At 35.3% G+C, this 13,080-nt stretch overlaps 1 protein-coding gene across 11 annotated transcripts in view; it reads right to left on the bottom strand.

Moving 5' to 3' along the window:
* Positions 1-3,020: 3,020 nt before the first annotated feature.
* Positions 3,021-13,080, bottom strand: part of JAK2 (Janus kinase 2) — a 98,779-nt gene continuing 88,719 nt past the window's right edge. For 5 of the 11 annotated variants that reach the window (XM_036261217.1, XM_036261218.1, XM_036261215.1 and 2 more), the window contains exons 22-25: positions 6,868-6,985; positions 4,746-4,859; positions 4,489-4,524; positions 3,021-3,191 (exon numbers count right to left, since the gene is read on the bottom strand). In XM_036261217.1, the coding sequence (XP_036117110.1) occupies positions 3,102-3,191; positions 4,489-4,524; positions 4,746-4,859; positions 6,868-6,985 (358 nt within the window). In that variant the 3' untranslated portion in view covers positions 3,021-3,101. Of the gene's footprint in view, positions 3,192-3,225; positions 4,525-4,745; positions 4,860-6,867; positions 6,986-13,080 lie in introns of those variants that run through there. The other 6 variants (XM_036261220.1, XM_036261224.1, XM_036261226.1 and 3 more) reach the window with 6 other exon arrangements.

The following is a 13,080-nucleotide window of genomic DNA, read 5'->3' as shown; positions in this document are numbered from 1 at the left end:
GATTATGTAGTGTAAGCCCTGACACTTGAGTTTTCTCCTTTTCTGTAATGAAATGTATGACTCAAGCTTTGATTGATGAGGCATGCACTTCAAAGGCTATCTTCAATAAACACACTGCAGCCACAGGACTAGAACCAGGAGCCTCTCTCCACTAAGGCTCCTTTGTTTTAGAGATCTTGGTTAATTTCAATAAATGACCACTTGGGCTCCTTGTTTTTTCTCTTCCCATGCTTTAAATTCCTGCTCTTATGTTTCAAATTCTCCAATAAAGAGTGAGCCCATGGCCCTGGCCGGTTTGGCTCAGTGGTTAGAGCGTCGGCCTGCGGTCCTGAGAGACCCCGGTTCGGTTCCCGCTAAGGGCGCGTACCTCGGTTGCAGTTTGTCCCCGGCCCTGGTCAGTTGTGTGGGTGGCAGCCACTCGATGTGTTCCTTTCACATCGATGTTTCTCTCTCTCCCTCCCACTCTACTTGAACAAAAAAAAAAAAAGAGTGAGCCCATGAAACCCTGGGCCCCAAATTTTAAAAGCAGAACCTTAGGCCAATGCACATGCTTGCTTGGGCGCTCTTCCCCCACCAACCCCCCCAAAAAAACGATGGTTATTGCTAAATGGCCTCTTGCAATCATAAGAACCACAAGGACTAGTCTAACCACAACATTAGCTATTGATAGGCTTAGACTAACACACAAAACAAATCATTAACAAGTTTTTGTTTTGTTTTTTGTTGTTAATCCTCATGGGAGGATATTTTTCCATTGATTTTTAGACAGAATGGGAGGGAGGGAGGGAGGGAGGGAGGGAGGGAGGGAGGGAGGGAAACACTGATACAAAAAGACACATCTATGGGTTGCCTCCTGCACGACCCTGATGGGGCCAGGAACTGAACCTGCAATCAAACCTGAAACCCTTTGATCCTCAGGCCGACATTCTAACCACTGAGCAAAACTGACCAGGGCTAAGTCATTAACAAGTTTTAAAGCCATATTAATAAAGATTGGTGTTTCAAGTGGACACAAAGCTTTTCTTTATACATCTGTAAGACTGAAAAAGAACGAACCATATTTAGGGCCTGCACGAATTAAGCAATGCCATCTGGCATAAGTACAATAGAAATTAATTTAACATAAAGAACATATTACAATTAAAAAAATTAAATATTTTAATATTTACGTACATATGTACATTTTACTAAGAATCTGATTCGTATGAAAAGTTAAAGGCTATATGGTATGCATATTATACCAACTTGATTAATGTGAAAGGTTTTAAATTCTCTTCTCAGTTATTCTGAAGTCTCTCTAATGTTACTCTCAGGATCAGGAAAACACTTAGCAGCTAGCTACCTTGAAATTAATTACAACCAACCCAAATCTAGGAATAAATGCAAAGTAGATTTTCTGATATTCATACTCCAATTTTTCTTAAATTAAAATGAAATTCATTTCATATAATCTAGTCTTTTGTTTGGGTAAAAATCCTGCTGGCTTTACTTACTCTTATTATTTATTCTGATATAGCAAACTGAAAGATCTTTAGTAATACTGGAAAACTAGAGAAACTTTCATTAGAAATAATTTAAATACCAGAACTACAGTATATACAGCAATGTTTATAAAGAGTGCACAGTAGTTGATAGCCATCTTAGGAAGTATTTCTTTTTAAAAATCTAAAGGTAAATTTACTATTCTAAAAGACTTTCTCTGTATGTACCTAAACCAGTGTGTGTAACCCCACTTCCTTGGTTAGGTGACAATACAAAAGAAAATAACTTCTGAATACTTTTTACATCAATATTTCAATTTTGTGAGAACACGCTAAAGGCACAGTGAAGAAAATGACACAGTCTTCATAAACTGATCACATAATGCCACTCCATGGAGAATGGCTCCCAAGTATTGAACTGTAGATATTTTCTAATGTCTACTCAATAATAAAACTGTTTAAATAAAATTGAAATATCAGAGGTTATAGTTGTGATAAAAATTTCACTTGATTTTATATCAGAAGTCTTGGGTTGTAAGAAAGCATTCCCCCACAGCAAATTATAGTATGTACATAAATAACATAAAAAAGTGACTACTTCTCAAAGCAGGTAGCCATGGATATAAGGAATTATTTATATAAAGACTGTACAACTTAATATACCAGAATATTTACAGAATTACAGAATTCTAAGAAAATATTTATCCTCTTTTCTGAAGAATATTAATTTGAAGAAACAGTTTGGCATTAACTGGAACAATAATTACCTGTTTCTTGTGCAGAACCAACTAAACACCTGCAGGTTTAATTTCTTTTTATGTATAGTCAGAATCAAAATTTAAAACATCATTAATCCTTAATGAATGATAATTCTTTTAAAAACTTAACATTTTACGATAAGGTAGTAATCCCACTCTAAATACTTAAGAATGTTTATATAGTACTTTTTCTCTAAAACTAAAAACTGAAACATTAAAAATATTTTAAAAAGGAAATCTAGTTAACATCCTTGTTTTTAAAAACAAAATGCTTTAGACTTTTAAAATTCTCCCTTTTAGTACATAGGTGTTAGTACAAAAATCTTAAATCAAGCACATTATATGATATGCTACTTTTGACTTGAAAAGTAGCAAAACGGAAGATCTTTAATTGCACTATATTTACAGATCCTTGAAGAGTCTTTACAAATTAAATAAAAATTATATTCAACTTGCATCAAAATATCTACTAGAAATATTTTAAAATCTAATATATTGTTTCAGATAATTTTTTCATTTGGTAACCACTAAAATATTTTAAAGATCACGTAAAAAAGATTTATTTTTTTCTTCCTGCCAACCTCAAACTTCACATGTGAAACATTTTTTTCTTATATAATTTGCACTTTAAAATAAGCTTCAAAAAATAGGAAATCAAAAGTCTTAAGTACAAGTTTAAAAAAATACCATATACCACTGAAACTAGAGTAAGAAACTATTTTTTCTTTTTAACCAAAATACTAAGTATTTTAAACTTTGTGTAAATAATACAATAAACCCTGCCACACATTAGGTATGGTGTCTAAAATCGAGTAGCACTAAAACAAATGACAAAGACAACAAACAACTCTTTATACCTCGTTCAAAATATGTATACTCTCAGTCCTGGCCGGTTTGGCTCAGTGGCTGGAGCACTGGCCTGCAGACCAGAGTGTCCTGGGTTCGGTTCCTGCTAGGGGCACGTACCAAAAAAAAAAAAAGAATATGTATATTCTCATTTTTCTTAATGGCATATTATGAATTTTCTACTGGCATTCTTAAATAAAATAACAAGCATACTTTTTCACCAATTTACTCTCATTTTTCCCTTGTATATAAGACTCTCTAACAAGAGAAAATTTCTTCTGTGACTACAATAGAGATTTCTAAAATCCCTAAAATAGTCTTTAGAAAATAAAAATTCCTAACCCACATTATGAATCTTAATAGGTTTACACATTTAAAAAACAATGTATCTTATGGCTTACACTTAAATTTAATGCATGATTATAGGTTCCAGGGATTAAAAAATCTCATTGGCAGCCAACAGCTCAAGGGATGACAATATTCCTGTATTCGTAATCTCAAATTTTTAAAAGAAAACTATTTACTATAGTCTTAGAAAAACTTAGAGACAGTTCTATTTTAAAAACAAAAAACATACTCATCACAAATAGATACAAGGGAGACAAATAAGAAAATAGATTGTGTTACAGCTTTGTAAACTTGTTCCATTTCAAAATTTAGAGTCAGGGAGATTTCCTATACAAATAAAACTAAACATTTGTTCCCTTTTCTTTGAAAAATATTTACAGTACATAGACCGACAAGCGATAAGTGTACACCTGCTTACATTGCTGGCCAGTGATATAGATGAACAAGAACACAAAGGTGCTTATTCAATTATCTGAGCATCTTAATTTGTTTGTATAGTGAAGTTATAGATCAACTATGGAAAAATTAGAAAACACCATTAATGAATACCAGGCCTCATGTAAAACATCACACAAGATGCCAAGGTATTATACATTCATTGTGGTAAAAACTGTACATACATATTCTGTGTATCTTTAGCATTGCAAAATTTATATTACAATTTTTTCATCTCTCAAAATTCTGAGTTTAAAAAACGTCTAATTTTTTTCCTCTTGCCAAAGCAAGGTGATGTTAACTGACTGATTAGATTCATGAAACTTTTTACAAAATTCTTTGCCAAGAACTTTTCATCAATTTCTTTTACTGGTGTCCTCATAAAAACTCACTGAACTTTGAAAGTTTTGAGCAGATATTTCCACATCGTTGTGGCTAGCATCATGATATACATAATAATGGTATATGTAATAATAGTCCACAGCAATGTGAAATACAAAATTTTGTTCTCTAACTTTATTTTAGTCTCAGAGTAAAGTTCATTTCTTTCATCCAGTCATGTTGTCCCTTATTTGATCAACTCGAAGAGCTAGGTGTCTGAAAGAGGGGCGTTGATTTACATTGTTATTCCAGCATTCTGTCATGATCACATAAATCTGCAAAAGAGAAAAATAAATCAAAATTATAATGAGCACAAAGTGTTCTTTTTTGTCAGAAGACATGGATTCAGAACTCCCACTTAATTCTCCCATATAGGTAGCTGTCATGGCTAGGCCTAGATCCACAGTCATAAATTTCATAAAGTGACCTGAAGTCCTTATTTTAAAAGAGAAAGAAATTGTATGATTACTGTGAATTTAAAAAAAAAAAGTGTTACCTCATCTGGGCATCCATCTGGTCTTGGTAATCTTCCATTATTCTTCAAGAGTTCTATCAAATGAAACACAATCATCTGTCCTTGTTTGTCATTGCCAATCATACGCATGAATTCCTGAAACACAAACCCACATTTTAATGAGATTTTTTGCGTACATTTAATTTGAAGCAGAATTCTTTCTCAACTTCTTCCAATAAATGGGAAAAATTCTGTATATGTATGTTTTCTTATGTGTTTGAAACCTTTTAAAAACTATTTTAAGGATCAAAAACTTCCTTTTCAGTAATACTTCAGAAAAGATTGTTAAATGTGCAACCTCTATAATGCCATTTCCATAACTGTAATATACTCAACACAAATTCCCTGAGAGGGCCCAAAACAAGTGAACTAAAAACATATTCACACTTTTTTGGTTGTTATTGTTTTAACATGTCACATTACATTTCAGCTGAAATAACTTGAATGCAAAAGAGGATATAACAGAAAGAAAATGTAGAATGTATGTTTAAGCATAAATGCATGGAGAAAAAAATTGTTCAAATGTTAAAAATTCATAAAAGTCTGAACTGTAAGATAGAAAAATATTTACAATACATCATTTATTGAAATATAGAGAGCTCTTATAAATTGGTAAGAAAAAGTATCAATATAAAAATGGGCAAAGCACATGAGGAGACACACACATGCACCAAACACCCAATAGGAGAAATGCAAATTAAAATCAAATAGACACAACTTCTCTCCTACCAATCTGGCAAAACTGCATAAAAACATAATGATCAATACTGTCAAATGACATGTACATACTCTGGGCACTGCTACTGAGAGTATAATCTGATACAGCTTTTCTGGAAAGCATTTTGAAATAATCAAAAACCTTTATAAGAGTTCATATCCTTTCATCTGTTATTAAGCTTTATTCTAAGGTGACACACAGAGATAAACAAGTATCTATGTAGAAAGATGTTCACTGTGTTTATTGAGGTGTTACTTAAAAGACTGAAAAAATGAAAAATAATTGTTCAGAAATTATACCCTTATTATAAACACTACCCAAATTTAGAAGCCACATTTTCAGTAAATATTTACTAATATAAGAAAATATCCATGCTCTAATACTTAGTGAAAAAAACAGGATAGCAAGCTGTATAGTATAACCTTTATTTTATAAAAAAAATATTTTTAATAAAATTTCACAAAAGTAAAACATATAAAACATATAGTTAAAAGAAGCCTGGAAGAAAACATACCACAATACTAAAGTAGTTACCTCTGAGTAATTGAATTAGAGGTGATTTTTTTTTTTAATCCTCATCTGAGGACATTTTTCCATTTTTTGTTCAGATGGAGTGGGAGGAAGAGAGAGAGAGAGAGAGAGAGAGAGACATCGACGTGAAAGGGACACATCGAGTGGCTGCCTCCTGCACAACCCAACCAGGGCCAGGAACAAACTATAACCGAGGTACATGCCTTAGCGGGAACCGAACCCGGGTCTCTCGGGACCGCAGGCCGACGCTCTAACTAACCGCTGAGCCAAACCGGTTAGGGCTAGAGGTGACTTTTTTTTTCATACTCTTCTATATTACAAAAAGTTCTATAATGATCAGGAAAACATTACTTTAAAAAGTTTATTTTAACTTTTGCAGTAATTCCTATAATGAATGAGTTTATCAGATTTATTAAGAATAATATTAAGAAAATATAGTAAATAGTACTCTACACACCTCTTTTTAAAAATTCAAGTTAATTTGGAATAAGTTTAGGGTTATTTTATTGGATGCTGTCTTACAAATAAGCAATAAGAGGCTCTAAAATGGGTCTTTTCGAGGACACTTGTTGTATTCATCTTCAGATAGAGCGGGAGGGAGAGAGGGAGAAAGAGAGATGAACATCGATGTGAGAGATACACATCGAGTGGCTGCCATCCACATGACCCCACCGGGGCCGAGGTATGTGCCCTTAGTAGGAACAGAACCCAGGTCTCTCTGGTCCGTGGGTTGACGCTCTAACCACTGAGCAAAAATGGCGAGAGCTAAAATGGGTCTTAAGCTTACAACTGTTGTTTGGAAAAAAATTTTCTCATGTTAATAAAAAGCTGAAAGTAAATAAAAAACACACTGACCGCTGGTGGACTTTTACTCTTCTCAATATATGTGAAAAGTTCATACAGAACCACTCCAAAGCTCCAAACATCTGAGGCCACAGAAAACTTGCTCTCTGTCAGTGATTCTGGGGCATACCTGTGAAATAGGAAAAGCATTTAAAAGATGGTTACTTGATGTGCAACTCTTTATTTATTGTTGTTAATCTTCACCTGAGGATATTTCTCCACTGATTTTTAGGTAGAGTAGGAGGAAGGGAGAGACAGAGAGAAACATCACTGTGAGAGAAACACATTGATGGGTTGCCTCCTGGACAAGGATCAAACCTGCAACATAGGTACAGGCCCTTGACTGGGAATTGAACCCGAGACCCTTTGGTCCTCAGGCCAATACTCTAACCACTGAGCAAAACTGGCTAAGGCTGATATGCCAACTCTAGATTTTACCTGCAAACCATTGAATTAAAAAAATGCAAGGTGTATAGTTTAAAGTTAACAGAGCAGGCTTGAGGCCACCATCCTCAAAAAGGCCTGCTTGCAATGCTGACACTTTACTGGTACCTGGAACTTCGATTTCAGGAGGGTTTCCACAATTCTCTAAATGATAAGAGTGCCTCAACTGTACCCAAAATGTTTTTTGCAAACAGTATGGTTTGTGCTGAGTGCTTGCTTTCCCTCTAGGAATCTGGAATTTTGGTACATACAGATAGAGCATGCCTACGTGTCCAGTCCCAATAAAAACCCTGGGCACTGTGTTTTCACAATTTACTGCTGGGGAAATTAAGCGTGTCCCATATGACTTGACTGGGAGAGAACCCTTAAAAGATTATGCTTGGTTTCCTCCAGCTTTGCCCTAGACTCCTCTTCCTTTTGCTGATTTTGCTTTGTGTCCTTTCCCTGTAAGGAATCATAGCTACAAATATGATAGTATGCTGACTGTTATGAATCCTCCTAGTGAAGATCAAACCTGAAGGTGGTCTTGGGAACCTTCAACACACAAAGGTAACTAAAAAAATTTTTTATTTAATTTATTTTAATCATTTTTGTCTCTATAGGAAACACCAAGATTAACTGTAAAGTACTTTCTAAAAACTGAAAAATAAGCTGTTCTTTGCAAGTTATGCTTTAAATGAATACAGATAAGTATCATAAAAGGGAAAAAATGATTTCTAAACTGGAGCAAGACGTGAAGCTATTAAGATATAAAAGAGCCCTGGCCAGTTTGGCTCCGCGGTTGAAGCATCGACCTGAGGACCAGAGAATCCCGGGTTCGGTTCCCACTAGGGGCACATACCAAAAAATAAAAAAGGATATAAAAGAAAGAACCTGTTTATCCCAGGAAAGTGAAGGAGCACAGAAAAGAGAATGTTACAGGGGGAAATGGTGCTACTATCTACTCAAGTATCAACACTAACCAAGGGAGAATTTTGGCTGATGGGCTGTGAATATCCTGGTTACCTTGCTAAATTTATCCTTATTATAGAGGATAATGATAGAGAAATGCTTAAGACTGATGAGATTAAAAATATGAATTACAAGAATTTAATCTTTCCTTTAAAATATTCAGTTCCACAAATCCTTCTCTGACTACTCAAGGTCTTAATGACCCAATGCTACTGAATTTCTATAATACTTGTAGTCCACACCACACAATTAATGATGTAGTGCTATATTTGCTTTATATTTAGTTTCAGAAAACACTTTACATATTTAGTTATGATATATTTAAATGAATGTTAGCTTTGCCCTGGCCAATTTGGCTCAGCAATTAAGAGTGTTGGCCTGAAGGGTTGTAGGTTCCATTACCAGTTCAATTCCTGGTCAGGGCACATGCCTGGGTTTTGGGCTCAATCCCCAGTAGGAGGTGTGCAGGAGGCAGCCAATCAATGTTTCTCTCTCTCCCTCTTCCTAAAAAAACCCACACACAATAAAAACATACTTAAAAAAAAAAGAAACTGAATATTTAAAATTAGAAAAGAAGGAATTTTGGAAGGAAGGTGTTCTGGGAATATGCTTTGTTAGCTTCACTATAAACATGGCTCTGTACATGTGTTCTGCAATTGGTTTTTTAGAAATAATATTTCATAATATTACTATTCTTACTTGATTGAAAACTGAAGTCAAACATTTCTGTTGGAAATTAAATGTAATTTGTTTATGCTGGACATTGCCAGATGGGTTATAAAAAGGATATTCTTCATAAACTGACTCAATCTTTGAGGCAGCACAAAGATTTGCCATATTTAAATAATGTATTTAAAACATAATACAAGATGTTATCTTAAAATACTATATTAAAATTAGCAATATTCTATTTTTGCAACCTTTTCTGAATGCATCATTTTAAATAGCATGCTTCTAAATGAGAGTAACATCACGATTTCAATTTCTGGTATACTACTTCTCAAAGATGGAGAAAATGAATGACTCTAATGACTGGGTAGTTTATCCACTTTTGAAAATTAAGTGGCTTTAATTCTTTGCTTTCAACAGCAATGAAAAAGGAATGGATCTAATCAAATTACCAACCAAAAGAAAAATTTTAATGAAAGATCAATATATACTTTTTTACTATACATCTCAGAAGGAATCATAGAAATGAATGATACTATTATAATAAAACTTCCATTCCTATCTATTTATTTATACAAACTAGTTTTCTCAGTGTTTATATCTATAAAAATGCAAAATAAACAAAGAATTTATGCTAAATCTAGTCTAGTACAGAAATAAAAAATATTCATCCAAGGTAATATGAACTAATTGGAGAAAAGAACCCTCTAATTATCTCATTAAGAAATGTCTTCAATAAAAAGTTTGTGTTTTTTTAAACTTATTTGAGAGAGCGAGAAACATCAATAGGTTGCCTCTGCACTTGCCCAAGTCATGGGTCAAACCTACACCCTGGGTATGTGCCCTGACCGGGAATCGAACGGCCACCTCTTGGTATACGGGATGACACTAACCGAGTCACATCAGCCAGGGCTCCAATAAGACTTTTTATTGTTTTGTTTTTGCATTTATCTTCAGATAGAATGTGAGGGAGAGGGGGAGGGGGGGAGAGAGAGAGAGAGAGAGAGAGACATTGATGTGAGAGAGACACTTTGATCAGCTGCCTTCCACACAACAGGGAGTGAACCGCACCTGAGGTACGTGCCCTTGACCAGAATCGAACCTGCGACTCTTTGGTCCAAGGGTCAACGCTCTAACCACTGAGCAAAAACCTAGGTTTCAATAAAACTTTTTCAACAATTATCCAAATATGTAATTTATTTACATTGCTTAGGAAAACTGTATCCTGAAAACTTCATTAATAACTCAATCCAGAAGAAAAATGTGAATGCTTATAACTGTTGTGGTCAGAGACAATTTTAAAAATAATTTCAATTAATATACATACTTTGGTTACAAAGGAGATAGGTGATCGAAAGATCTTCCAAGTACAAAACATAATACAGTATGCAAAATTTGAGGCGGGAAGGGAAGTAGAAATATAATTTTAAAGAATAAAAGGAGTGACATAAAATTTCTATCAAAAATAAAATGTCTGCTCTTATACTTTAAGTGGATAACAATAGGTATCAAATTTTTGTGTTATTTAGATTTCATTAGAAACAACTAAAAGATTGATATACCTGTTATTTAAATGTCAGTATTTATAATATTTTAGACAATATATTATTTATGACTATTTAAATTTATAAGTAAAAACTTTGGCTATCAATTTTAAATGTGTGAGATAAAATACAGTTCTCATAATTCTTTCAGTGGATATATACAAACAAAGGGTTTAAAAACCAACAGCTCAGATTCCTGCAAAAGTTGCCTAACTTGCCTCTCCCTGCTGTTAGCCTTTCCTTAATATAATGCACTCTCTATACCAGTAGTTCTCCAAGCATTAGGTCAAAGGCCCCCTCCTATATACTCTTAAACATTATTAAAGTCCCACCCTGGCCAGTTTGGCTCAGCAGTTGGAGCTACGGCCTGCAGTCCAGAGAGACCCGGGTTCAGTTCCCGCTAAGGGCACATACCTTGGTTGCAGTTTGTCCCCGGCCCTGGTTGGTCGTGCAGGTGGCAGCCACTTGATGTGTCCCTTTCACGTTGATGTTTCTCTCTCTCTCTCCCTCCCAGTCTATCTGAACAAAAATTAGAAAAATGTCCTTGGGTGAGGAGTAAAAAAAAAAATTATTAAAGTCCCAAAAAAGCTTGTGTTTATGTGGGTTATTGCTACCAATATTTACCATATTAGATATTAAAACTAAGAAAATGTTAAACTATTTACTAATTCATTAAAAATAACAATAAGCTCTGGCCAGTTTGGCTCAGCGGTTAGAGTGTCGGCCTGCGGTCCAGAGAGACCCAGGTTTCGTTCCCGTTAGGGGCACGTACCTCAGTTGCAGTTTGTCCCCGACCATGGTTGGTCGTGCGGGTGGCAGCCACTCGATGTGTCCCTTTCACGTCGATGTTTCTCTCACTCTCTCTGTTCCTCTCTCTCCCTCCCAGTCTACCTGAACAAAAAATAGAAAAATGTCCTCCGGTGAGGATAAAAAATAATAATAATAATCCCTGGCCGGTTTGGCTCAGCGGTTAGAGCATCAGCCTGCGGTCCCGAGAGACCCGGGTTCGGTTCCCGCTAAGGGCACGTACCTCGGTTGTAGTTTGTCCCTGGCCCTGGTTGGTCGTGCGGGTGGCAGCCACTCGATGTGTCCCTTTTACATCGATGTTTCTCTCTCTCTCTCTCTTTCTTCCTCTTTCCCCTTCCCACTCTACCTGAACAAAAAAAAATGGAAAAAATGTCCTCGGGTGAGGATAAAAAAAAAAAAAAAAAAAAATTATAATAATAATAATAATAATAAAATCTCCCCAGTTGGAGGCAACTGATTGATGTTTCACTCTCACATCAATGTTTTTCTCTCTCTCTCCCTCCCTTCCTCTCTCTCTAAAAAAAAAAATCAATAAAAACATATCCTCAGGTGGGGATTAAAAAATAATAATAACAAATAACAATAAGCCCAGTACATGTTAACAAATAATTTTTTATGAAAAATAACTATTTTCGCCCTGGCCGGTTTGGTTCAGCGGTTAGAGCGTCGGCCTGCGGTCCTGAGAGACCCGGGTTCGGTTCCCTCTAAGGGTGCGTACCTCGGTTGCAGTTTGTCCCCGGCCCTGGTTGGTTGTGCGGGTGGCAGCCACTCGATGTGTTCCTTTCACATCGATGTTTCTCTCTCTCTCTCTGTTCCTCTCTCTCCCTCCCACTCTACCTGAACAAAAAATGGAAAATGTCCTCGGGTGAGGATAAAAAAAAAAAAGAAAAATAACTATTTTCTGTCCTGGCCTGTGTGCTTCAGTGGTTTGAGTGTTGTCCTGTACACCAAAAGGTCAAGGGGTTGATTCCCAGTCAAGGGCACGTACCTGGGTTGCAGGTTTGATCTCTAGTCCCAGTGGGGGCACATGCGAGAGTTAAACAATCGATGTGTCTCTGTCACATCGATGTTTCCCTCTTTTTCTCTCTCTCTCTCTTCCCCCTTCTTTACTTCCCCCTTTTCCTCTCCCTTCCACTGTCTCTATAAAAAAAAAAAAAAAAAAAAATCAATAGAAAAAACATCTTCCAGTGAGGATTAATCAAAACAATAAATAAATAGAGGAAAATTTCTAATTTCCAAGCTAGAATACTCTGGTGAGAAGAATAGTACTGTTCTACATTTTTAAAGTTTCTTTGACGTTTGGTTTAATAAAGACTAAGATTATAGACTATGGAAAACTCCACTATCAACATATGCAAAAATGAGAGTGAAAAAAGCAAATAACATCTTAGTATTATTATGAAAATAACTTTTGATAACAGAGACTCCCTAAAGGGGGTACTAGATGTCCCCACACTTTGAGAACTGCTGTTCTCCACCAAAAGTAAAGAGGTAAAGCCTCAATTTCTCACCTACACACTGTCTACCAAGTAAAGTCTGAACTCATTATCATGGTACACAGGGCTTAATACCATTCTAGCCCCAATTACTCAGTGTCTTCTGTAATTATGCCATTCACTCGTAAGCCCCTGGTCCTCTTGTTCTTGTTGTCCTCCTCATGAAATGCCTTTTCTCTGGTCTATCTGGTAAACTTTTAAAAAAAATTTAACTATTATTTTACTTCTTTTCTTTTTATTAAAGCACAGTTGACATAATATTATATGAATTTCTAGTGTACAACATAGTTATTCAACATTTATATACTTTATGA

Source organism: Molossus molossus, unplaced genomic scaffold (genome assembly GCF_014108415.1).
Source record: "Molossus molossus isolate mMolMol1 unplaced genomic scaffold, mMolMol1.p scaffold_m16_p_14, whole genome shotgun sequence".
Lineage (NCBI taxonomy): Eukaryota > Metazoa > Chordata > Mammalia > Chiroptera > Molossidae > Molossus > Molossus molossus.
This window is presented reverse-complemented; position numbering and strand designations above follow the sequence as displayed.